This window comes from Phoxinus phoxinus (assembly GCF_949152265.1).
Source record: "Phoxinus phoxinus genome assembly, chromosome: 19".
In the NCBI taxonomy this organism is placed as follows: Eukaryota; Metazoa; Chordata; class Actinopteri; order Cypriniformes; family Leuciscidae; genus Phoxinus; species Phoxinus phoxinus.
The window spans coordinates 7,936,385-7,963,471 of NC_136894.1; the positions used below are offsets into that span (position 1 = coordinate 7,936,385).

Consider the following 27,087-nt stretch of genomic DNA (forward strand, 5'->3'; position numbering starts at 1 on the left):
GTGTTATTTTTGTATTGCAATATTCCCACTGGCCTCATGCACCTGTGTTCTGGGGGACAGATGCGAGAGAAAGACACATTCAGCCTGATGTAACATGGGGACAAGTCTATACTGGATTGTGTAGTAGCGTCGGGATTCCCGTGTCCTCCAGGAGCAGCCAACGCATCAGGATAATTCAAACACGACGCAGGCAAAGAACGATGAAAAGCCAACACGTTCAATGCACCGCGGAGGGGACATATGCATCTATTTATAGGACAGGTTTTAATGAGCCTTTAAACTGAAACAGACACGAACAGGCATAAAGCACAACACAATGGCCAACGCACGCACACGAACTGATCCGCACAGATATAGGACCGCCCATGTGGTCCGATCCATGAAAGGAGGATTGGATGACTTGTGCTTGGATCATCTCCTTAGGGAATGCAATTAGCTCGGCTGAGCCAGCCGATTGTGCTTGTGTTGCCTGAATGTTTAATCAGTGATCAAACATGCAGAAACTTCATTACACACACACACAGACAGACAGACACACACACACACACACACACACACACACACGCGCACACGTACACCTGAATAGAGCCCCATTACTGAAGCTGCTGGAGTCTGTCCAATAGGTCACTAATGGAGCACCTTGGTGTAAAAGAGGACAGAGCATGTACAGTAGTGAAACCATATGGTGACCTGCTTAAAACACTCGCTTTCTCGCTTCATTTTCACACATTTAGAGAGAGAGAGAGAGACTTTGGTCTGACGCAAGTGAGATATTACTGCTGTACGCTGGATGGGATGCAGGCAAACGATTGAATACTTTCAGAAATTCAGATTTAGGGAATGTGTATGATCACATGTAACTTACTTACATTAATACGATTTTAATTGTAATTAATTTTCCTTAGTTTACATGTGTAATAATTGACAAACATATAAAGCTATAGAAACGTGGCAAATTTACACTCTAAAAAATAAAACATTGGGTCAACAAAAAAAAATATGTTAACGTTTTCCACTAGAATTTTTAATTTAAGACTGCTGGCATAATTACATTAATTCAAAGCGATGTTTTGAGTATGGTGAATTACCTTTTAGTCCACAATAAAACGCATTTCTAAGTAACATGAACTTAATAATTTTCAACATGAATGCAAGTAATTAAGTTGATCCAACATAATGTTTTAAGTTAGGTGAAGAAGCTTTTTTCCTACCGAAGCTTCGAAGCTCAAAAATGGTATTCGGACCAGCCCTAATTTTAAATAACACAAATGAAATGACTGACTTTTATAAGGAATTATGTATATTTTTAAACAGCTTTCCAATCACTATTTATCTTTTTAGCACCATTTTTAAATTGTAATATATTTCTCTTTTAAACATACATGTAACATTCATCTTTTAATATATTTCCCTTTCAAAACATTTAAATGAACTATAATATTAATATATAATAATATTAACATAATTAAAGAAGTCGTTTGACATACGTTATAACGAGTCATTAATGTCCTTTAAATTATATGTTTCATATAATAGAACAGAAGCTATATATTGTGAATTTAAACATTTCTCGAGTCGTTTACCAGCGGCAGACGTCAGGAGGACCAGCCGAGGTAAAGGCTGTTCCAGGCGGCTTACATGGGCTCGAGCACCCGGTGATCTCCTGGGTCTCACACAACCCGAAAACGTCCGATCAAATGTTTTAAATAGGCGCTATCTTTATAAATAAACCACAGATTTGAGCTTTAAACAACTACATTCTCGACTGAACAACTCTTAAAACTACATTTCGTGACACAATAACAGTAGTATTTTTAAATTTCCCGCCTGCCTCTCCCAGAAGAAGCGGATTTCGCCTCGGACGCGCATCAATTTCGCTCCAAACGCTTGCTTTTAATAGCGTCCATTTCGCTTTGGACGCGCGAATGCATTCAAAATGTTCAAGCGTCAAATTAGACGCGGCAGGCGCGAATTTGACGCGCTATTCGTGTCCGGTGTGAACGCACAGTTACATAGCCTATACTTATCAACACTCAACTCAAATTTCAGAATAAGGACTTAGAGATTTCGGTATTCGGTTACTATACAGTAGGCTATCACCAACAGAATCCTGAGCGAATGCAAATGTGTAATTAAACATAAAATTACTAACCATTCACCAGATTGAGTTTCAACTGCGTGGTCCCACTCGTCGTCTGGCCTTGAACATGCATGCGCGCGGAAACTGTGGGCCGTTTACACGTCATCAAATTGTATTTTACATTAGCAGAACTTAAAATTAAATTATTTTTGATTGACTGAAAATGTTAAACTCTGACAAGTCATGATAGTATATTGAATCAATAGGCATAATTTGTGTGTCATCCAAGCTCAATAAAATAACAATTACAAGTAAAAAGTCTAACTGTATCTCAGAACTTGATTTTTTATTTCACAACAATGTGTATATTTAAGTAATGACTAAAGGTCCTCTGAATTAGTTTTTAGAGTGTAGGCAATTTTCTGAACAAAGTACATACGACTCAAACTATTAATTTTTCATATGTAAATATGCATTTCATAAAAAACGGACGGACGGACGGACAGATGATAGATAGATAGATAGATAGATAGATAGATAGATAGATAGATAGATAGATAGATAGATAGATAGATAGATAGATAGACAGATAGATAGATAGATAGATAGATAGATAGATAGATAGATAGATAGATAGATAGATAGATAGATAGATAGATAGATAGATAGATAGATAGATAGATAGATAGATAGATAGATAGATAGATAGATAGATAGGAAGTGATGCCCTCAACACCTCACAGACAACTACTGTAAATGCACAGCAATTTATGTGTAGATACACAAAAACACACAAACGCACACAATCCTACTCAAAGTGCGAGGCCTGACAAATGGGTTTAATTCCTCATCGGGGGCCCAAGTCATCTAATCTTTTACCACATAAAAAGGGGATTGGGTCTTAATCTGTAAAACAGCATACTGGTGTGTGATTCATGCGGGAGTGTGAACAGCCCTTAATCCACTTATTGATAGACACTCAGGCAAAACACTGACAGCCTCCTGCAATGTGTCCGATATCAAGCAGCAGACAGGACAGGTGCTAAATTACTTCACTGGAACAAGCTGAGATAGAAAACCAGAGCATTCATGCACAAAACACACACACACAAATCAAAATCTCATTGTTTATTCCTAGTATTAAAGAAAGGATTCCATATATGCAATTAGAGTGAAGCACTTCTGCTTTTGAGATGAATATTATTAATCCTCTGTGACACCAGCAGTCAACCCAAGTCTCCAAGAAAAGGCCAGCAAGTGAGGTTCTAGATCCACACCTCCTAATTTGTGTGACACAACAGATGCACCTCCTCCTGAAATGTCACATCACACACACAGGGCAGGCAGCTATCCTGCGATGTGGCACCGCTGAGGGTGAGAGAGCGTGACACTGGTATGCTAATCAGGCTTCCAGTGCCCTCCTCAGGCAGGATGCTGATGGGATCAGTGTCTGCAGCATCTCCATCCAGAGGAAAAGATAAAAGGATTTACACCTTGCACAACTCACCCTGGAGCTCCTCACCTCTCCAAAGGCAGAGCACAATGCTGTTTGGTCATTCAGATACAGAGCGTTACTGTTTATTTATTTATAGTATTATATTATAGTATCTGAGTCTGTCACTAGAATGTTCTTAAAGGGATCATGTGCCCCTTTTTCTGTGCATTTTCAACGTTCTTAAGTGTGTAATGTTGCAAAGTTACAAGTCACAAAGTCCACTCCAAAGGGAGTTATTCTTTATATCAGTGCGCACTGTTTCTGAACTCCCTGAAACGCCTCGATTGTAGCCTTGAGTTTTCTTCCGGGAATGAACATGACACAATATTTCCACCCAAGACAAATGCAAAAAAAGCCTGGTTGCATTGCGTTAGTAGAAACTTGAAATTAGTGAAAATTGTGATTATGGTGAGGGGCGTTACATTTCAGAACCATGCTCGAAGCCGTTGACCAATCACAACAAACTGGTCCAGCCGACGAATCGGAAGGAGGGGCTTCATAGAGACAGGAACTAAACAGAGCGTTACTGACAGACTGGGAAAAGAGGCGCTGAAATAATGTGTGTGTATATATATATATAATTAATAAATTCAATAATATACCTCTAATTTAAATTAGAATGCTAAAACTACTATCAATAACTATTAAATCAATAAATAATAACTACAAATAAATAATTACAATTATTAGTAATTAGTTACTCACTACCAAACTGTTATTGAAAATTGCGGAATCACAAAATTAATCATGCTTCATGGTACTTGGTACTGAATGTCAACGCTGTGCTTTATGGGAGTCTACGAGGATAGCAGGAGAGCTATTTGCATTGGTAGAAGAAAATATTAAATCTGCAAATACAGTGCTACAAACTTTCAATCACTGTATTTTTGACACACCTATGCATTTATTTTGTTTGCTACATATTTCCTTTTGCAAATATTGTGAAAACACAGTTTAGACCTTGGTCAATAATTTACAGCCGTGTCTCTGCGTTTTATTCGATATTTGTTTTATCCGGCAAAATCAAAGTCAGCCTTCAACTTGAACATCTCTTTATATAATTCACCTGCTATTTTCCATGCCGCATGGTATGTCAGCTTCGTCTCATAAATTGTAAATAACTTGTTTATTTATGATAACTTCCCTGAGTCCTATAGTAAGCTAGCATCCTATATAGCTAGCATCACAGATAGATGTAATATATTGGTATGAACTGACAAAAAACTCAATTCATTTTTAGAACAAGAAAGATTCATTCATTTCAGCTTGAAACAGCCTTTCCCCCACACGTTTCTATTAGCAACACAAAACTGCAGTGTCAGCGTTATAGTTCTCAGAGCAGCCGGATTTGCTAGCACTAGCAGTACCACTGATCCATGGCTAGGTGGATCTGTAATGATGATCCAGGTTTCAGATCTATCACCTGAGGAATACTTTGAACTCTGACAGCACACGGTTACTATGGAGCACTCGTGTGAGAAAGAGATGCTAATGTCTCTCTGCCCCAGGAGGGTTTCAGCTACATGTCCCATTGGAGGAAGGAATTTCCAGAGGCTTACAATAAACACACAAACACACACGACACGATTCCTGATCAGGTTATGCATAAATGTCTCGACCAATCAATTCAATCTACCTCTAGCTCAGTCATTGAAATGAGATCGACACTCAATTCCACAGGGAAATCTTACTGGGTCTATTCATATGAAATATAGAAGGAAATGATACACACCCACACTCAAACAGAAAACAATAGGGTTTATATTTCTGAGAAGCACTCCTCCAAAACGTGGTGGGCAGGTAAAGCTGGTTATGTGGAGCAATATAATATCTATATATCTCTACAATACTTCATTTTCCCAATGAGAAGGAATCAGTTAAAGGAATATACCGGGTTGCTTCAATACAAGTTGGCATATAATGTTGAATACCACAAAATAATTTAGACATGTACCTTTGTTATCTTAAAAAAAAAAAAAAAAAACCTAGGTTGCATGAGGCTTTAGGTATTAAGTTTTTAGGTATTAAGTTGTCATGGCAAAAAAAATAACAATAATATTAGATATAACTTTAAACAGAAAAGGTGAGGGATTTTATTCACATTAAAATCATGTTACCATTCATATTGTCTATGTCTTGTGGCTATACTATTCAAATCAGAGAGTATTTTAACGTTTACGGATTGGCTCCATTCACTTCCATTGTGCCAGATTCACAACATTTTAATTTAGTCACTCCTCCAATAATAAGGTAATTAAACATAACATCTACTCTCCACAAACATCGATAACATTTTCGTTTGAAGGCTGAGCCACAATATCATGATTCAAGATACATTCAGAAAGAGGGCAGGCTATTTTCCTCAACATACCTCAGAAAAGCGCTGGACATCCTGGGTCAGGGTTCCCACTCTGCTCCAGTTGTAAAAGTTGAGAAACTTCACCACAGCGGGGTTCACAGCGTTGTCTGACGGGACTGTCCTGAAGAAATTTGGATACTTTTTCCTGTCTGCCAGGACAGGAGTTGTGGCCGCAAAAGAAAGCTGAAAAAGAAGAAGGCTGAGTTTAGCCAAAGTCTCATCAAGATAAATCTGTTCCTTCTTTTTCAGTGACAATTTTAGATGACAGTTATAACCTATAAGTACAGCTCTTATCTGCTTGAAAGACCAAAATCTATAAAACTAAACTAAAGACTAAGGTGTGCAACATCACAGGATATTGTGAAGTCTTATTAAAATGTAATAGTGTCTTGTTAAAGGGTTATTAATACATTTTGTCATCATTGTTGTTCCAAATCAAGTTGTTCCAAACCTGTATGAAATTCTTTCTTCTGTTAGAAGGTAAAAAAAAAAGGAAGGTATTTTGAAGGATGTCGGTATCCAAACAGTTGATGTACACCATTGATATATTGATATATGGAAGTCAATGACAAAATGTCTTCAAAATAAGAAAGAAATTCATACAGGTTTGGAACAACTTGAGGGTGAGTAAATGATGACCGTTTTCATTTTGGGGTAACTATCCCTTTAAATGTCATACAGCACTGTGGCGTATTTTGGCGTGTTCACATTCAACTTTCTGTAGCATGTTTGGATGGAAGGCAAATGGCCGGCCCATAGCCAGTGTGCCAGGACTCCAGGAGTCCAGGAGTGTGAATGAATCAACACACTAACACGTCTCTATAAAAAGACAGCTCTCACACCTTTGGTGAGTGCCCGTGGTGACTGGAGCCATGAACGTTTGCACTGCTGATGGTCAAACTCAGCATATCAGCTCGCGGATGTAAGTGTGTATTAACATGCATTATCGAGCATTGCATTTTGTGTTTGCACTCCATAGGGAATAAGAATTTGGGCAGATTTTTCTAGCACTGCCAACATTTACACCAACCCCAGCATAAAAATATAATATTAACATATATTACATTACATATTTTATTTTTAGCTAAATCAGAAAAATATATTAATAATTTAAATGAAACATTTTCCCCTTAAAAATCAAAACAACATTTTTTGAATCAAAAAATCATATTGACATTTGTAAATAGCTATAATTTGTTTTAATAATAGCTGTGACAGTTCTAAACGAATTTTTCTGGGAAATGATGGTAGAAGGTGCATGCAGAATGATATTTATTGTTATTGGTTATGATTTTTTAACCCATTTTAACTGACATTTCGCAGATAAACCAATTTCGACAAAACCCCTTTACCTTGGTGACCTGCATAATTCACAAAAATGTTCAAAACGCGACATAAAACCAAATGTTTACGTATTCAAGGCATATTATCATGTACATGATCAGCAAATCATTGTAAGAACATGCGAGCAATTGAATGGCCTGAAACTTTCTTACACTGCTCCATTGTTGATTTCCGCTCCATCTCTCCTCGGCCTCAATATTAATAAATTATTTTAAAACGCTTCTATACTGTTCAAGTATTGCGTGCTAAGCATGTTTAAATCTTTAGAGCTTTCAAAAAGGGGACTGTTTAAAAAAAGGCTTCACACGTTTGAAGACTTTTTTTGCTCGAAACATGCCCTCTTTAATGTTGTCAAACACCAGGCAGAGCATTTTAAGCCTCAGCTGGAGTGAAAAACAAGCCCAGAACGTCATGGTATGATTTTTTTATGCCAGTGCTCCCGTCAGTAGATTAACAAATGTTCCTCCGGTTATAATACATCCTGAGGGTTGTTAGTCTCTCAGAGATAAACATATGGAAATGCTTTGAGTTCAAATAGCAAAAGCCGTCTTATACTTGTTAGAGGAGCACACTCTTTGCTTACAGTCATAAAATGTCTGTCGGCTACGTGGCTGCACATTCAATTCGATGAAATTTCCATCGCAAGGCAAAAAAAACACATCTAAGCTGAATAGTGAAAGGAAATGTAATCATTCAAAAGCTAGATGTTGATGTTTTGTGAAAATTTATATGGATGGCTTGTTGAATTTGCAGGTGATTTAAGCAGCAATTTACACAGTACTAACATAGTAAACTGCATTTCAATACCACAGGGAAGCACCTCAATATAAAAATGTGACAAGTTCTATTCAATTCTTGTCTACATCAGGGTTTTACCTGTAAATTAACTCGGAATAGGACGTTCCCTTGCTTGGGATTGGATCGACTAAATGACAATAGAATTGTGGGTGAAATGGAATTGAGTTTTGCTCTGGAGTGTGCGGTGGCCGTGACCCCTGACCTCTGGCGAGCTGTGTGAACAGCGTCTCATCTCCTCTCATTTGTGGGCCCTCTGGTGAATGAAGTGGTGACGTAATCACATGAACACTGTGCCGAAGGGAACATGGTCTGAACACAGCTTGTTAGGTCTACTTTCTTATACGAGGAAGAGATTCAGGCTCCGTTCCAGTCAAGTCAAAATTATTTGTAAAGCGCTCTTCACAATACACATTGTTTCTAAGCAATTCTACAGAAAATCATGATGCATCGTCATTTAGCAGATTTAAGCTAGTTCGAATTTTACGATTAACAATTTAGCAGATTACAGCTAGTTCATATTTTACGATGAACAATAAAGCAGTTGAGATTTGCTAGATGCCTAAGTATAATGTATGTATGCGGATACAGTTATATACTTATATATCTATGTTTATGTGTTCAGCTGGGCGATAATATAGTTACATTTTGTGACAAAAAAAAAAGAAAAAGGCAGAGATTTGCTATATAGTCGTTTTACGTGAGTGGTGTATATGTATGTATGTGGTTATATTATAGATAATTATGGTTGTATATAATATATACGTATAATATATAACTAACTATTAAGTTGTGTATAATATATCTGAGCTGCCTTGATGTTTTCTACATAGTCAGCACCATAGACTGTAAAAAAAGATGGACGACGCCCCTTCGCTCTCTTCCATTGGTGAGAACTGAAGCCGCAACTGTCCCGATTTGGTGCTGACATCTTGGGACTTGAGTCTGCGCAGTAGTGATCTCGGGACCAGACCTGCGCAGTAGTGAGCAGGAAGTAAAGCCGCGAAATCCCGTTGAATATCACGGGGAGGCGGGGTGACCTATACTAGGACCAGCCACCGGGGGAGATCGAGACATTTTGGCTTCATTTTTCAGGGCTTGTACGGCATGCTTGGTCAGCACCCTAACCATCATGAAACCTTACAAGTGACCATTTTGCCTTAACCTCTTGATTTGCTTGATGTCATAAACACTTATCAATGTTTAAAGAGATAGTGCATCCATCATGCCATCAAATATACATATTTATCTTCCAAAGAAGGAAAGTTTGGAACGACATGAGTAAATGATGACCGAATTTTCCTTTTCATGTGAACTGTGTTTCCACTGAACACAAAGGGATTCAGCAGACACTCATTTCGCCTTAAAGTGAACGTATTTGACACATTTTCACAGTTGAACCTCCTTACGGATACAAGCTGAATTTGTCATGCAGCGAAGAAAAAAACTGCCTCTTAATTCTTTCCCTCATCTCACAATAGTGCGCTGGTGTGTACACACCCTGACAGCCAGAGAACTCGTGAATAACAACAGTCTAACATTTCAATGAATTCCATTAAACCCTGTTAGAAACATTTAGACCTGTGACTATTTAGACAAGGGAACAGACAGATTTGGGTAGGATTTATTTACAATGTTATATTATATGGGAAATGTGTGAACTAAAGCTATAGCTGACAGCAGACATCAGTGCTGACATAATCACACCACCTGCTCTGCATTTCAAGAGGAAGGAGGGTGAGCCGAACATCCATTTTTCTTTTTAATATGGGTATGAGCAAATAAAAGGGGATTGTGATGGATTGAAGTAATCTAATATAACGATTTTGTGTCCTCTAAGAGAGTTATTGATGTTAATCAAGGTAGGGTTAATTGCAGTGCTGAAAAGATAAGACATTGCGATTACGATAATGACACAGGTTAGTAGTCTGTGGTTCTCTTTGAAGACAAGTGTGCATTAATTCACAAATAGACACTATCTAGATTGGTCTGGTTTTGGCCTTTTTAGACCTGCCTAAAAAAAAGCCATTTCCTAACTGACAATCTTGAAGGAAGAAGCCAATCTCAGGACAGTGATGTCACGCCTGTTGAACGTGGCAAAGCCAGTACATTCAATTAAGAGCACTTAAAGGGACGGTTACCTGAAAATGACATTTCGGTTGTCATTTAATCACCCTCATGTTGTTTCTTTCATCTGAGGAACACAAAATATATTTTGGAAGAAAAATGTCTCTGTTTTTGTTGTTGTTTTTTGTCTGTACAATACAAATGAATTGTTTACAATGTATTTTTGGGCCTCATTAACAATTGACAATTTAAATATTCTTCAAAATACATTATTCGGTGTTCCACAAGAAGAAAAACCTGTCCTTTTAGACCTTAGACAGCCCAAGTTACTATTTGCATTTATCATATGAAAATTAACTTGGTCATTCTGCTAAATAACTTTTGTGTTACACAGAAGTTTATTTTTTGAGTGAACTGTCCCTTTAAAAGCAATTTAAAAATCTGGGTTACATTGGGGTACACTGAAAGATCATGTCACACTGAAAAGTGGAGTAATGGCTGCTGAAAATTCAGCTTTGCCATCACAGGGATACATTTAATTTTAAAATATATTCAAATTAAAACAAGTTATTATAAATTGTAATAGTTTTTCACAATATTGATCACATAAGTATTTTTGATCAAATGAATGTAGCCTTAGAGAGCATAAGAGACATAATAATTCTTACATACCCCAAAATTTGAATGGCGGTTTTGGTTTTCACAAAGTATTGTGTGTAAAATCTGTGATAAAATAGGATTTATCCAATTTTGTTGACAATGAGAAAAACCATTCAAATGAAAGCCTGTTCTCTATATATTTTATATCTCTATGTACTGCTTAACCCAAAGTGAACAAAATGTGAATTCGAAAGTACTGCTTCAAACAAAAAGATCAACCCTCTCTTCACAAATGAGAGATCAAAGAGTTGACTATCTAACAAACCTAAGAAGCAATTTGTTCTTTTGCAGCATATTAGCCGATTTACAGCCTCTATCAGAGTTTAATCCTGCTTTCACATCAATGGCCAACTCCAGAATAAGAGTCGTGCCACATCACCCCGTCACTCATCTCAGCTCAATGAAGTGCTTGTTGTTCAAAACACACAGATTAGTGCTGCCAATTAAGGATTTTTATCATGCTAGTGCCACTAAATCCAGATGCACCTACGGGACTCACTGAGCATTAAGGGGTCTCTTGGAGGTTGCTCTAATCTTTGTTTAGCGGAGACTAGCCTACATGCTGAATGCTCCATTCTCACAACACAAGGGAAAAGTCAGAGCATAATGCACTCACATACAACCATGTTCTCTCTACTGAAAAAAAAACAGATCAAGGAGAGTTTTCCATTGTATTTTGCTTTTAAAATCTCTTTTAGGATAATAAATAAACCTAAAGAAACAGATAAGTCACAGGGAAATATTACCACCAAATGGTGTAGTTTCAGCATCCACCAACAGGGGCAAACTTTGTAATGCTGACTAGCTGGGTCCGAAATCACATACTGTATAGCAGGTACTGCATTTGTAGAAAAGTATTTTTCACCTTATATGGAATTTGCGGTAGCTATTTCTATAGCGTCTGTGAAGTGGATTTACTTATTGTACAGTTAAGGAGAGTTATCATGAGCATTGTAATGTTTTAAGCGGATGTCATGACATATGTCAATAGACCTGGAAGATTTTAAAACGAGCAGTTCATTCATAAATTTACGTAAGATTTTACCTTCATGTGGTGGAAATACTAACCGGAAGACAGAACACAACAAGCACAGCGCTGAAAAGGGGCGGGGCTACATAAGGCCTATATAGTATGAATGTGTGTATTATGAATGAAATTTGGATGTACTACTCTGCCATGTTGTCACTGTCATGTGACATACGCTGTCAGCGTCGCTTCACCGGCATTCACAACTCCTCTCACGTGCTCATGGGATAATAAAGTGTCCACTGAATGCACACTTCAGAATCTTGGTGGAAGTAGCAAGTCAATCGGGTACTTTTCGCCTTTTTGTCCTTGTTTTTCGAAAACTATGTATTCAGACATACACTGCTCTGTTGGAATACTGTTTTTCATATACTACAAGTATTTGATTTTTGGCCACAGAAACCGTTTCTTGACAGGTTTCTTGAAACTGAACCTTGAACACCCTCAGCCATTGGCCAGACAAAAAGACAGCCCAGCCCCCAAACTCATGCCATTGGTTAAACCAATTCTGCTTTATTGTGCTAGCTGGGCCGCTCAAAAACACAGAGCAATATTTTGATAGCGCCCCAGTGACTGGTTCTCAATACTCTAATTGATGCTTCCTCATTTCTCGCTCCCCCGTCCTCCAGCCTGTGACCCAGAAATCAATCGAAGTCCGGCATCATGAGAGATTTATCAATTCTCTAAATGCTGCGAGGATGCGAAGCTTAAGAAGAACGGAATCTTGCAGAGGAGTTTTATAGTACATTTAAAAAATGAATATCCACCCATCTTTCATACTGTGCATTATTATGTTGTGAAGACTAAATTTACTTGCAACTAGTGTGTTTTTTTTTGGTGTTTTTTAAACAAAATATTTTTAGATTTATAATATCAGCCATTTATAAGCATGGGTTACCGGTATGTCAGAATTTAAAATAAATACTGGTGCATCGTTTCAAGAAAAGAAAAAAAGGTTCAACACTTACTCTATGAGCAACTTCACCAAAGCCACAATAAGTGGAGAAGCTATATATTTTCTTTTGTATAGAACACTGCAGTAATGACGTAATTAGTATCACCCTGGTTCCCTAGACAACACAATAGGATTTTTCCATTGGCTTTTGGATTATTGCAGAAAATAAGCTCTGGTTAGAGCCATAGCCTTGTGGACGGTGCTCTGACATACAGTACAGCACAGCATGGATGAACTGTTCACAATAAGATCAATAATTAAGAAAATAGATCAAATGAATTGCCATTTCATGCTGACTTCAAAACTTGCATGATGTTTCGGCATATCGGTGCATCTCTAATTTTACAAATGCATCTAGCTTTAGTCTCTCCCTCCTCACATTTCATCCCCGCACACTTACATCTTAAGAGGGAAAAGCTAAGACACAAGGACAGGAAACAAGTGTGCACAATTAAGAAATGAGAACCCCGTGACACTTTTCAGGAGACTCAACCCACGCATGACTTGTACTTAAAGCCGTCTCTGCATATTAAACATGAATAGGAGAGAGAATGTTAACATTCAAAACATTACCTATAAATAGCCTGAACTGCACCTTTAAAACATCTCTCTCAATTCAAGCCAGCTGATCTGCGAACTCTATGTAATGACATCTAATGCATTAGATTCCCTTCACTTCCTGTAGAGCACATGATCAGTCGGAGCACTCGCTCTCTATCCGTGAGAGAATAAGAAAGGACGTTATCACACGAAATTAGCCTCTCCCACACAGATCCTTTAACAGCAGGAGGCCTGGCATCTCCAGGTGATATCCAACCTAGAACGTCTTATGTAAATGCAAGTTCTCTTTACATCACAGTATATGAGAAGCGCGTAATTCACATTCACTCTCATTCACATCAATGCACATCTAGTAAAATAAGCGCATGCTTTTCTAAAAGGATCAAACAACTTTTTTTGACCACATCACAAAATACATTGCATTATACCTCTTGTCATGCTCACAAACACACAAGTCTGAGGCAGATGACATCCTATTGGTCTCCTGATCCTGCTCTCTCCTCTTCTCCCAACATTGTCTCTTCATCCTGTTGCTTGCGCCGCCACAGAGTTTTAATTGCCACCCCCTGCCAGAGGCAAAGCCGTGCCGACAACCCGCGTCTTCTTTCCATCAATCTCCCAGTGCCAGTGTTAATTAAAACTGCACAGAAGAGCCACTGCCTGTCACACCTCTCAGCTCCACAGCCTGGGACTGGAAGGTCACAGTGCTCACCTAATAAGTCCAATAAAGGGGACTTGGGAATTTATACTCCTAAAAAATAGCAGATGACTTTGATACTCTAGAGGTGAACAGGATGAATGGAGTTTGAGAGGGAAGATATGTGGTAAAATCTCCAAAAAGCCAATGTTCAATTTCAGTGCAAAACATAGGTTTCGGGAGGAGCCTAAACATTCAGTCCTGTCAATTATCATTACGAGCATACGCAGACACCACGTCATCCCATTGACAAATTCTTCCGGCAGCCCTCCTCTTCCCCTTCTCCTCTAGTAAAGTATCTCTATCCTCTTATGCGCAATTCCATCATAGGGGGTGTTTTGACTCTGAGCTCAAGCCGAGCCTCGGGTTCAAGCCTCCTCCAAAGACAGCAAGCCAAGTTAGTTTACTATTAGCCTTCAAGGTTGAATGGGCAGGCGAGCTAGTGAAAAGTAAAAAAAAATACACTACCATTCAAAAATTTGGTCTCTGTAAGATTTTTTTAAATGTTTTTGTAAGAAGTCTCTTCTGCCCGCTCACCAAGGCCGCATTTCATTACCAACTATAGCCTACAGTAAAAACAGTAATATTGTGAAATATTATTACACATTAAAATAGCTTTTTTCTATTCTGATATATTTTAGAATGCAATTTATTCCTGTGATGGCAAAGCTGAATTTTCAGCATCATTACTCCAATCTTCAGTGTCATCAATATTTTTTAGGATACTTTGATGAATACAAAGTTAAAATGCACATAATTTATTTGAAATGGAATTAATTAGTAACATAATGAATGTCTTCCCTGCCACTCTCGATCAATTTAATGTGTCCTTGTTGAATTAAAGTATTAATTTGAGAGAAAAAAAAAACTATTGACGTGAAACGTGGAAATTTTGAACGTTTGAGACTTAGTGTAATAAATATTTACATTGCTTTAAAAATAATAACTATAAATACTACAGCAGCTTTATCTGTTGCTACTTAACTGTTCTAGTCTAGAATAGTTTTAATCTAGTTTCTTGTATTGGTAATTATCGTCTCATCTGTTTTTTCTGAGGAGGCACTACCTGGCTTGCTTGCCTTCTCGGACAAAACACTTGTGGTGTATGGAAGGGAGCGAGTGAGACATAACAGAGGGAGATATTGAAGAAGAAAAAGAAATGGTGGGGCAGAAAATAAGGCATTTTGCATTCTGGGAGTGCAGCCTAACTGAGTGAGGTCTAGTGTAGCCGACTCTCTTGACACTCCGGCTGCCTGAGTCAATAGACAGCATTTCATTCTCATTAAGGTTTTCTAGCCAATTCTAGAGACTGTGGCCTTGCAGAATGAAATATTGACAACACTGCACAACATTGTTCTCAGCAACGCTGCCATCGACTTGCAATGAGCTTAGCTTCGTTGCTCTTTGTAAGCTGACTGGAAATGGAAAAGATTAACAAAACGCAGCAGTGGTTGTCCAGCTCACAGTCTCTTTAATTAATGGTAAATAATGTTTTCGTTTACATGTTCATCCCTCCTGAAACACACGCTTTCCAATACTGTCTAACAGTCGGTTCTGGTAATGAAAATGCCATTCATTTTCTCCACAGAGAAAACATATTGACCAGACCTACCAAGACCTCTGAGGTTGTTAAGCAACTAGACATGCTTCTGTAAAAGTCATTATGATTTCTACTTCATTGGGGAAAAAAATTTTTATTAGGTAAATTCCTGGTGAAGAACTACCCAAAATTAACCAATTACCAAAAATCCTGAAGAGCAGCCAATAAGAGAAGTCACTATTAAACACAAAAGAGCTCAAGAGAAACTGCTCAATCCCCTAAAGGTGACATATGATGCCCCTTTTCACAAGATGTAATATAAATCTATGGTGTCCCCAGAATGTGTCTGTGAAATTTCAGCTCAAAATACCCCCCAGATCATTTATTATAGCTTGTCAAATTTGCCCCTTTTTGTGTGTGTCCCTTTAAATAAAAATGAGCTAATGCTCCCCGCCTCGGTTCAGAAGACGCTCGGTCCTAACCATGGAGGACATCATGTTCATTCTTGCCAATTTCTGATGATATTTAGTCAATATCCAATGATCTGATTCGTTGACAACCATATACATATATACTAGGGCCGGGACTCGATTAAAAAAATGAATCTAATTAATTAGAGGCTTTGTAATTAATTAATCGAAATAAATCGCATTTTAATCGCATATAAATATTTGACCTGAGAACAGTGAGAAGTAATTTTTTTCACATGGATTTTTAGTATACCATTGAATAATGACTGAATACATAAGCTTAAGCAACAAAATATTGTTTATTTTTGTTTAACCAAGTCCAGTAGCCTGGGAAAACCCAGACCACTCTCAGTTGTAACTGAGTTAGGGTCTGGCAAAGCTCCATAGACAATTCATTTCCACAGGGGCGTCACGAACGGACGTCGCTCAAATGGCTCTGGGCGCAATTGGATAGAACTAAAACCAATCAGAGCGATGAATGACATGAAGTAGCCTATGCAGAGCGACGGAGAAACATCTGAGACTCTCAGCAATTCTCTGTTTGTGTTAACGAAAATGACTATTTTAAATCGCTTGAAACAGACGCGATAGCTGATTCGAACGAGTGATGTTGTGATGTTCCACGGCGGCATCCATCTCTGTAATGTACAAAATCTGCGTCAACGTCTCTGCTCTGTCGTCATCGTGTAAAGCCCGCCCCAACGTTTCTGATTGGTGCCGCGATTTCAACGGATTGGAAATGGGTTTCAATGGGCTCTTTGCCAGACCCACTTGCAGAGCAAATCTAAATTTGCCGGAAGTGGTCTGGGTTTTCCCAGGCTACAAGTCCAGCAGACCAGTGCTATTTTTGCCATTAAGTGTAACGTTAGCAATAGCCGTTCCGAATTCCTTGTTGCACAGCTTGCACACAACCATGCTCTTATAGGTTGTAAATAGTTTTTTCTTTGACACTGGTGGCTCATCCGATTTTGTTGTGTTATCCTCCTCGTCCGTCTCTCCCCCAATTTCACACAATAGATGTAAATAGAAAGTTTTTTAAAGCTAGCTAGCAACTGAACTCACGCTGTTTAGTCCTGGATGTGTGTTGATGCACCGACCGACAGCGCAGGCAGTTGCTAGGCGATAAGTTGAGCTTCCAATCAAATAAAAGTAAACGCCTGGCATTGGCCAATCCACTGTTTTACCCGTTTACGGACACAGGATTGGATGTACACAACCATGAAGAAAACAAAGTAACAGTAGACGGAAACGGTTTAATTTGAAACCAGGAAATTCTACTTTAGAAGTACATTTTCACAAAAAAAACGGGACTGTCGCTCAAAAAAGAGAACAATCCCTGGAAAACAGGGACGGGTGGCAACGCTAGAAGTTATCGTTTAAAAACTGTCTATGGAAGTTGTGAACGCTAGTTGGTGCTCCAGTATAATCGGTCCGCCTAAACTCATCCAGTGAGAAACGTTCTGCGGTGCAAAAATAAGTGCGATTAAAATGCGTTAAAAATGTTTAACGCGTTATTTTTTGTGTAATTAATTAATCTTAATTAACGCGTTAAAGTCCCGGCCCTAATATATACCTACGCTATTGTACACAAGCATCGCGCCATCTACAGCTTGCTGACGATACTGGAATTTTGATCAAATAAATGCTGTTTCTGCTGTGTAAAATACATACAAATTAATCAAATGGTTATTTTATCTACATAAATATACATGACAGTAAAGGCAATAGAAAGCAATGTAGATGTTGTGGGGAAAATTAAATCACTACAGCAACAGTTCTCTCCTCCTTCCTTACCCACTGAATAAGGCCCTGTCCACACTACTGCGTTTTCATTTAGAAACGGAGAATTAAAACGAATACGATCTCAGTCCACACCAGCGTTTTAGCTGCGTATTAGAATTGATCTCCGTCCACATTAAAACGACTGAAAACGCGGATCACGTGACCATTCACCAACACTGGGCATGCGCATGCCGGTGTAAACACAACTTCATTGATAAAATTATCCCACCATGCGCTGGTTCTTCCCGGGTTAACCCAGAATCGACGCTCCATGTGTGGTCGGTACCGCCGCTGCACAGGAATTGTCACAGATCGCTCGAATGATAGCTTGCCTCCGGCGCATGTAGGCAGTTATAGCATTGTAAAATGCAGAATTTACTTGCACAACAGCTGCTAGCAAAGATATACGCCATGACTGACGACACCCAATCATAGAGCCGAGCGTGAGCCTCTACTACGTCATCGTTTCTAAAGTCCTCCGTTTTGACCTGTCCACACTAAAACGCCCTCCGGAGATTCAAAACGAAAAACGGGTAGGCAGCGTTTCTAAACTTCTCCGTTTTGGGTCTCCGTTTTTGCCGTTGTAGTGTGGACGGGAGGTGCAAACGTAGCAAAAGGTCTCCGTTTTTAAACAAAAACGCAGTAGTGTGGACGGGGCCTAAGAGTAGATGTTACTAAACAACACAGTGGAACTGTTTAAATCACATGTTATGTGTGAATGAAACCTTTCCATAAAGAATATGAATAAATCAACATCTTGATAAATCCAACTGCAGTTTAAAAGACACAATGTCTATAGACACAAAAGGTTACAGATTGAAGAAGCTAAATGTATTAAGAGTTCAATAAAAACAGAAAAACAACTACTAATAATAAGCAAAGATGATTATTTGGGTTGACAGCGATTTGAGTCATAATTTAGGTTTTGATTTGATTTAAAAGCAAGTTTCTCAAATTCAAAAGTCTATTTGATTCAATAGTCAATTAGACTCAATTAAAAATAATTTGATTCAATATATTTTAAAATGAATAATAGGATTCTTTCATTCCTTTAATGTGTCTATCTTTACCTAAAGTTGTCATGATGACCATGAGTAGCATTGGAACCATCTTACGAGTGAGAGAAAAAAATTCTCCTCTGACTTTCAAACAAAATGCCTCTTGCTCCAGGCAAAATCATGCAACTCTGCACTGCTCACATACCCCGATACTAACAGCCACAGTAATAGAGCTGTAGTGGCGGTTTTAGGATATTCATTGATCTTTAGTAAAATATAGATGATTCAAAGAATGTCACATGTGTGACTCTCACTTGTAGTGAGAGAAGATTCTGTTTATGTACCTGGGAAGGCAGAAGGGAGAGACACTCCAGAGAACAGACGAACGAGGACCTCTGACCTAGATGTCAGAAGGCCATTTGATGCAGGGGGGGCTTAGTGACGAATCTAAACTAGTGTTATGGCTTCCTTGTCTATGGAAAACCACTGGATGGAAAACTACTGTGGGAGGAGGGCTCTGAAGAAGAAGACCTTGAATCTTAGATAAAAGCTGGTTCAGTCTGTCTGGGGGTGTGTCACTCTTCTGCACAGGGTAACAGCTGTGTATTAGACTGCTCCTTCTTGCAAGAATAAATACTTTTAATTTTATAATTTGACTCTGAGTCTCCCTTACGCAGTGATGTTTGTTTGATGAATTTTTGCCACAACAATTTGGTGTCAGAAGTGAGATTCCTTGGACGATGCCTCCTGGACCTGAGATCGGACGGTGTTTGGCCACCTGGACTGAGTAAGTTCCAGCTCTACCTCGTAAACTTGAGAGAGAGAGGCCGGCCGATGTCAGAGCCCCGGGAGGATCGACCACTGGAAATCAAAAGAACTCAGGTGGCTCCGAACAACATATCTCTGGGTAAGGTAATTAAATTCAGTTTAATTGGGGGAAGAGTGAAATTGAACCATATTGGCTGGGGACTGTTTTCTGTGGTAAGGATCTGAAATTAATTGAGGTCTGTGACAGAACAAGATATTTCAAGCAGATAAATAATCTGGAATTAATTGAGAACTGTGACAGACCAAAACATTTCATACAGATAGGTACCTGAAAATTAATTGTTCCACCACGGAGCAGGTTATTTTTGGGTGCTGAGACTAATTGGGGGAGCCAAGGAAATCGTAACAGATTTTTGGTAAACCATAATTAGGAGAGCACTTAATAGTGCAAACCCAACCGACTTGGGTTAAAAGAAAAGATCGGGTTTGTTTCAGAGACGTCTGACAAATAAAGAGAACGCGCGCAGAGGAAAATCCACAGAGAACAGATAAGCGGCCAATATGGGGAAGTCTCAAAAGCAAGCTTGCGAAATTTTGGTACACCGGTGTTTTGTCAAATGAGATAAAATTAAGGGCAGAAATGTATGATATTGAGCGCCACAAGATGGTGCGGGAATCAGTTGAACAGGGCAGTGAGAAACAGAAAGGTTGTTGTGTCTGCGTTCAACGTGTGTAAAAGTGTGAAAAGACAAAGAGTTGTTTGGCTTGAAGCAGATAAAAGAGAACAGAGTTGGCTAGAATGTATTGCCATATAGTAAGATTGAATATAACTGATAAAAGGGTTTTTATTTTTCATCCATTAGATGGATGCATGACATTAGATGTCAGAAGATTTTTTTTGTAACAAAAGTTGATCCTCTTTGTGAAGGATTGAGATTTGAGTAATATGATATTTTGGTTTCTGTAAAAACAGTAAGTAGGATAAGTGGGACAGAGACAGTAATGATACTACTTGTTGAATCTGCAGAGTGCAGACTAACCATTTTGGGAAGAAAACAACTGTAGAAAAGGTATGTTATGAAAATAACATTTCTGATAAAATTTATGGAACTATTTATGAACGCCTGTTAAGTCAGATTAAGAAATGGTATGAAAAGTGAGGTTCAGATTAAAAATAATAATGATAAGGTATTGAGTATGATTAACAGGGATTAACCTGATTTAAGATAATGAATGTTTCATTAAGCAAAATGGGGAACAATTCTATATTTTAGTGGTAAAATAAAGAGTGAAATTATGTTTACTTTTGGTTTGACAACCATTATCTTTTGAACCTAAAGACTCCAGCTATGCTGGGAGTACAGCAACAGCGCGTGCTTATTCAGCCCGGCTTCTGGGTGTTAAATGTGTACTTGCTATTGTAATCACTGTTGTTGATGATAATACCGAATTAGAGAGATGTAAAGACAGATTTTGAAATTCAATAATGTAAAATGTCAGATATTTGGTTGATATTAAGTCATTGAAGGCAAAAGACATTGTCTGTTTTATAAAGGAAATTATGGGTCGGGGATAATTTCCCTGGACAAGTGTTAAAGTTAAACAGAAACTTTGTGAAAACTTTGTTAAAACAATTTATGCATTTCCGTGCAGAAAATTAATGTTCTGCCAATAATGATGAAAATTATGATTTGGCTAGTGTGACTGAATCCGCCACTGGTGGACTGTCAAAGAATAGAGAGAACTGCTTATCAGCTCTGTTTACAAACTGATTGGAACACACTGCTTCAAGGGTGTCAGTAAGTTGGAGCTGTTTGAAAGCTCACAGAGAGATCGAGCTATATGAGAAGGGGACAGAGAATGTTTTAATTGTGGTCAGCTGCATTTAGCAGTAACTGTAAATGCCCACTCAGAAAGGTGGAAAAGAAAGTTGATGGAATGTGAAAGTGACGTGTATTAATGTGGGTTTGAAAGTAGAACAGGATTTGAAGACGATATTAAAGTTTCGTCTGAGAAAGAACTAAGAATGTGAATGCAGTGCTAAGGAAAGTGAAAAGTAGATTGAAAGAAAAAAAGAAAGTTGATAGATGGAAGTCGTAAGTAGATTGAAAGAAAAAAGAAAGTTGATAGATGGAAGTCGTAAGTAGATTGAAAGAGAAAAGAAAGTTGAAAGATGGAAGTCGTAAGGAAATCCTTTTAAAAGGAAAATAACTAAAGTACCAGTAAATGTAGAATTACAGATAGGGAAAATATTTGTAAAGGTAACTAAAAAGATGATTGTCTTTTAATGAAACGCTTAAACATTTTTTTTGCAGATTGTAATTGAGAATCTGACAACTAAAATTGAGAGGTTATAATGAAACCTTATTGAGAAATAGAATAACTATTTGTATTTAATATCAAATAAGCAGAAGCAGTAGCACTGGGTTGCTAAATGTAAAAACAATTTTGTAGAAAGGGATCTGATTAAACAAACAGCTTGGTGTTGACCATGAAGGAGCTAGAAGATGATGTTTTGGTTTCAAAAGATAAGCTTTGGGACTTGACTGAAACTGCCAGTGTGGCAGACTCATATGAGTGGAAAATTTTTTAATGTCTAAATTCCCTGATGTATGGGCAAAAGACAACTTTAAAATTATTTTGATATTGAAAACGTATGTAATTTCTAGCAAAGGTGCCTTTAAACTGGGCTAGAATTAAAAGATAAAGTAGATAAAGTAGAGAATGTTTAGTATGACAAAAAGCGTACCAAGTCCTGAAGGCCTCAGAGTCTCTGTCTCATTCAATGTCAGAAGGCTGTTATCTTAGCCTGTCATGACAATAAGCTATTTATAGTGTTTCAGCTGAAAATTATAGCATAATGAGAAATTAAAAGAAATCATGTTAAAAGAAATCATTGCCATTCAGAGGGCAATTAGTACTTAAATATTTTAGATTTGTAAAACTGAATGACTTTAAAGGAGTCTTTAAAATAATAATGTAGACCTGAATGACAGAAGTGACATTTTTGTACTTTGTTATTTTAGGACCAGTAACGTATTTGTCTGATCTTAGCCTTCACCATGACACAGGACCTATGACCATGCTATAGATGTACACTGAATAGACGGATGTGAATAAAGTTCACTGAGATTTTGTTGATTGAGACAGGTCTAACAGATTGAGTGATTAAATAGTGTTGTTATTAACCTGTCTCCCTTAACATTTATTAGGCATGCAGTCCAGAAAGAGGTGACTCTTAACTGTGCCTTTCCTAAGCTCCAGGAAAACAGCTGAGTTCTGTTGAAGAAACTGATTGTGTGATGCGAGCGGGTCACCAGTGGGTACGTGGCTACTCAAAGACGGGATGATTTTCCTGGCCAGGAGACATTCTAACGCAGGGGGTCCCGGACACTGTGCATCTCCGGATGGAGGTGATATATGTGAGAAGGTATGAGAGTTGAGCGCTGATTACCAGAGGCCACTGGGGTCAGCATAGCATTGTGGGGTCAGCAGAGCATTGTTTGACCGAGAGAATGTAAGTTCCTCTATACCACTCACCAGAGAAAACCCCGCAATTCACTGTATGGCTTGTTTTCAATTGTGACAAGTCTGATGGAAATTATAGATAAAGAGCTAATGTGAAATGTGCTTTCAAGAGTCAGCTGAGACCATGAGGTGATTGTCCTTATTTGTTGGGGAGACAGTAACATAACTTATTAATTTATATCAGGAACATGTGTTGATTTTGAACTAATATGTCTATAAGATGGTTTTAACTCCTGAAGGTTAGACATGGTGATAGCTATAGATTAAGACCGTTTTTGTAGAGTTTGGATAACAAAGGTTAGGTGAATTGAGAATTTATACAAGTATTCAAACTAAAGATAACCTTATAAATACTCAGAGCATAATGTATTTTAGATTGTTCTAATTTGAGTTAAACATTTGTATATTAACATTTGTGAACTATTAAGGGTTCTATGATTAATTAAGTTTCAGTCTTAGGAGGCTGTTTGAAAAGATTATTTGTGAAAGAGAGACTGCTGAGTGGAGGAAAGGATTGGTACGCTGTTTGTCTTTCTGTTATCAGGCATGGTAAGGCAAGTTTAAACAAAATAATGATAATGAACCAAAACAACCCAGTTGACTTTTCTAAAGAAAAAATGAATAATGAACAGATAGAACATTTGAAACGGTTTGAAAGGCCATGTAAAATTATATAAAAGCTACAGAAAGATGTGAAGTTTAAATCTTATTTAAACCTTAAATATTATACTTTTAGAGTTAATATAAAAAAATAAAAAAAGCGAACATTGTAAATGAGCAGTTAACATGCTGTATGTGTGTCTAGCATGAGTGTGTGTGAGGGTGACAGCACTTTATGTCTTGTAGGTGTTAAGTGTAGGGCAGCTATTCCGCCTGAATAGTGAGTATATTGTGTCTTTAACCTCTGGAGAGTGTTTTTTCATTACAGATGTGTTAAGGCAAGTGACAAATTGTAAAGAAGGCAAATGCTGAGTGAATCTGATGAGAAGATGATAGAGAACATGGGACGAGCTTTAAGATCACGCTCCGTCTGGTAGTAATTACTTTTGTCATTTATGATGTGGATTTGAATTACTTTTGGATAAGTTTAGGTATTTATATAAATTGGAATTGTGGAGTTGTACAGTTATAGATTTGACGGCAACAACAAAGGGACACATTGGCTAAGTCAATATAAAATTATCCAGAGAGAGCCATATATGATTATCGTAAACAAGAGGAGAATGTTTTTGTTTTTTTTTGACTGACATTGACCAAGTCTGTACAGCACGACCTGACCTGATAAACTATTGATGACTTTAAAATGGTTGAAGAGGACTGAGTTGCGAGACAAAATAACAGACCTGAAAAAGCAGGATACGGGGCGAGACTGAGGGCCGTTGCCCTTCAAATACTTCGATAAGAAAATGAGATTGTGGCTTTAAGTGAAGAATGTAATATTTTGTTTCAGAGACAGAGAAAGATGTCTGGAGAAAATTTGTCTGAAGACAGTATGTTAAATGTTATGTTAAATTGATGATCGAGTTGTGTCGACCATCAAAAGGGGGGTGGTATAACAATTGCCAAATATGGTTTATTAAGGGGTAATTGGGTAAAAGCCCTGGAAGAAGCCATTTTTCTGCCTAACAAAATTGCTGTCTGGATTGTTTCAACAGGACGTTTCCAAGGGCATCGAAGGCCGTGGAAACTACGTACTTTACTATCTGATGATAACCTCGAAATTTGTTTTGCTTTACAGAGAGCATGCAGAATTGGGAGACAGGGCAAAATGTGTTGAATAATGGCTATGGATGAATTTTGCTAACTGTCCTGGCCTGATTGTTATTATTGTGGCAGAAAGGTGCTACACCTTAACCTAAAATTTTCCTTTTGCAGAATGTCAGGAGGATTGCATCAAGCTGAACTGATTCTGTTTTCCAAATGTATGAATATTGACTTGTTAACGTGGATATGTGTTTTTCAGGGGAAAAGGACTCTGACTTTATTAAGCAAGAAATGTCTAATGATAATATGTTTCAGTTTGTAAACAGATGGTGAAAATTCCACAGGTCACACCAAAAGGGATGAGAGGGAAAGACAAGCGTTCACTAACAAAATACTTAAAGTCTCCATTCACAGGTGACAGTAAGCAGGAAATGGTTCATTCCATTGGGGGTGTGGTGGTGATCCCATTAGTCCATGGGGCAAACGAGATGATCAACACGCCTGGAGGAGGATGTGGACCAACCAATGAATTAAGAATGTGGTTTTGTGATGATTTTGAGGATTTTATCTGATTATATTGAAATAGAGCTTAGTATTGATATTGGTATATGACAAATGATTTGATTGGTTACTGATTCATTAGAAAATATTTAAGGCAAATGTTTTGAGGAAGAGAAGATCCATTAATTAATGTAAATTATAGGGATTATTGTTGAAGCTTATTAAGTAGAACCACTGCCTGATTGAATTAAAAGTAAAAGAACAAAATATGGTTAGGGAAATGGGATGGGGAAAATGTTGAATGTGTAGGAGTTATGATTGTATGTGTTATTATGATAATTTTGTTATTTATGGGTGAATATGAGAAAACTGGAATGTCTATCTGAATGATGATGGGGATGAACAAAATTATGCAGATGATTCAAGTAGAGATTACAGTTAAATGTGTTGATGTTTTCTTTTCTTTCTGAGAACGATGGATATGTTTTGAAACTGAGGGATTTTATGATTTGAATTTTATATGTTTGTTTTCCTACTGTGCTATAATCTTTTTCCTTACTAGTGTGACTGCGGTAGTGAGCCCGGCATTAGTAAACCTATTTACGTGCTTGCTAAAATATTTTGGGGACTTTCCCCACAAAAACAGCCTTATGCTTCTTCATCCTAAACTTTTTTTATTCACAGGTTCAAGGAGAGTGATTTTTATGATGTGTGATGTAATGACTTGAACTTGCATTTATTATTATTGTTGTTATTATTATTATGTTTGATTAATAATGATAAAAAGTGAGGAGTGTAGTGGCGGTTTTAGGATATTCATTGATCTTTAGTAAAATATAGATGATTCAAAGAATGTCACATGTGTGACTCTCACTTGTAGTGAGAGAAGATTCTGTTTATGTACCTGGGAAGGCAGAAGGGAGAGACACTCCAGAGAACAGACGAACGAGGACCTCTGACCTAGATGTCAGAAGGCCATTTGATGCAGGGGGGGCTTAGTGACGAATCTAAACTAGTGTTATGGCTTCCTTGTCTATGGAAAACCACTGGATGGAAAACTACTGTGGGAGGAGGGCTCTGAAGAAGAAGACCTTGAATCTTAGATAAAAGCTGGTTCAGTCTGTCTGGGGGTGTGTCACTCTTCTGCACAGGGTAACAGCTGTGTATTAGACTGCTCCTTCTTGCAAGAATAAATACTTTTAATTTTATAATTTGACTCTGAGTCTCCCTTACGCAGTGATGTTTGTTTGATGAATTTTTGCCACAACAGAGCGAGTAGAAAAGTAGTGGGAAAATGAGAGGGTATCTTCTCTTCAGGCATGAGGCATGGTGTTTTCCATGACCAGAATATCTTAAAAAATATGAACCAATAACTTCAGACTGTATCTCCAGGGAGGAACTATCAGCAAGTAAACGGGATCTCAGGGTCAAAGAAGGCCCAATTAGTTAAAGGTAGTTTTTAAAGCATGACACCGACTGGGGAGACTCAGGTTTTTACCCTCTGACCCTCCGACCGGAATAAACCGTCATCCCCACCATAGGCCCAATCATCAATAACATACGACTCACAAACAAAGTGCTCCTCAGAGACCATGATGGATTCTTGCTCATTATTTACCGTTTCCATAATCTAAAACAATTCATCCTGTCCTAGTGTGTTCCAACTATACATTAGCCTTTACGGTAACCCTTACTGCCGGGAAACAGACATTAAACAAACCAAACTAAAGAATAAAGACATTTATAGAATGTGACA

At 37.9% G+C, this 27,087-nt stretch overlaps 1 protein-coding gene across 3 annotated transcripts in view; it reads right to left on the reverse strand.

Moving 5' to 3' along the window:
- gabbr2 (gamma-aminobutyric acid (GABA) B receptor, 2) overlaps positions 1-27,087 on the reverse strand; it is a 209,238-nt gene that overhangs the window by 75,954 nt on the left and 106,197 nt on the right. For all 3 annotated transcript variants that reach the window (XM_079590352.1, XM_079590353.1, XM_079590354.1), the window contains one exon: positions 5,947-6,117. In XM_079590352.1, the coding sequence (XP_079446478.1) occupies positions 5,947-6,117 (171 nt within the window). The remainder of the gene's footprint in view (positions 1-5,946; positions 6,118-27,087) is intronic.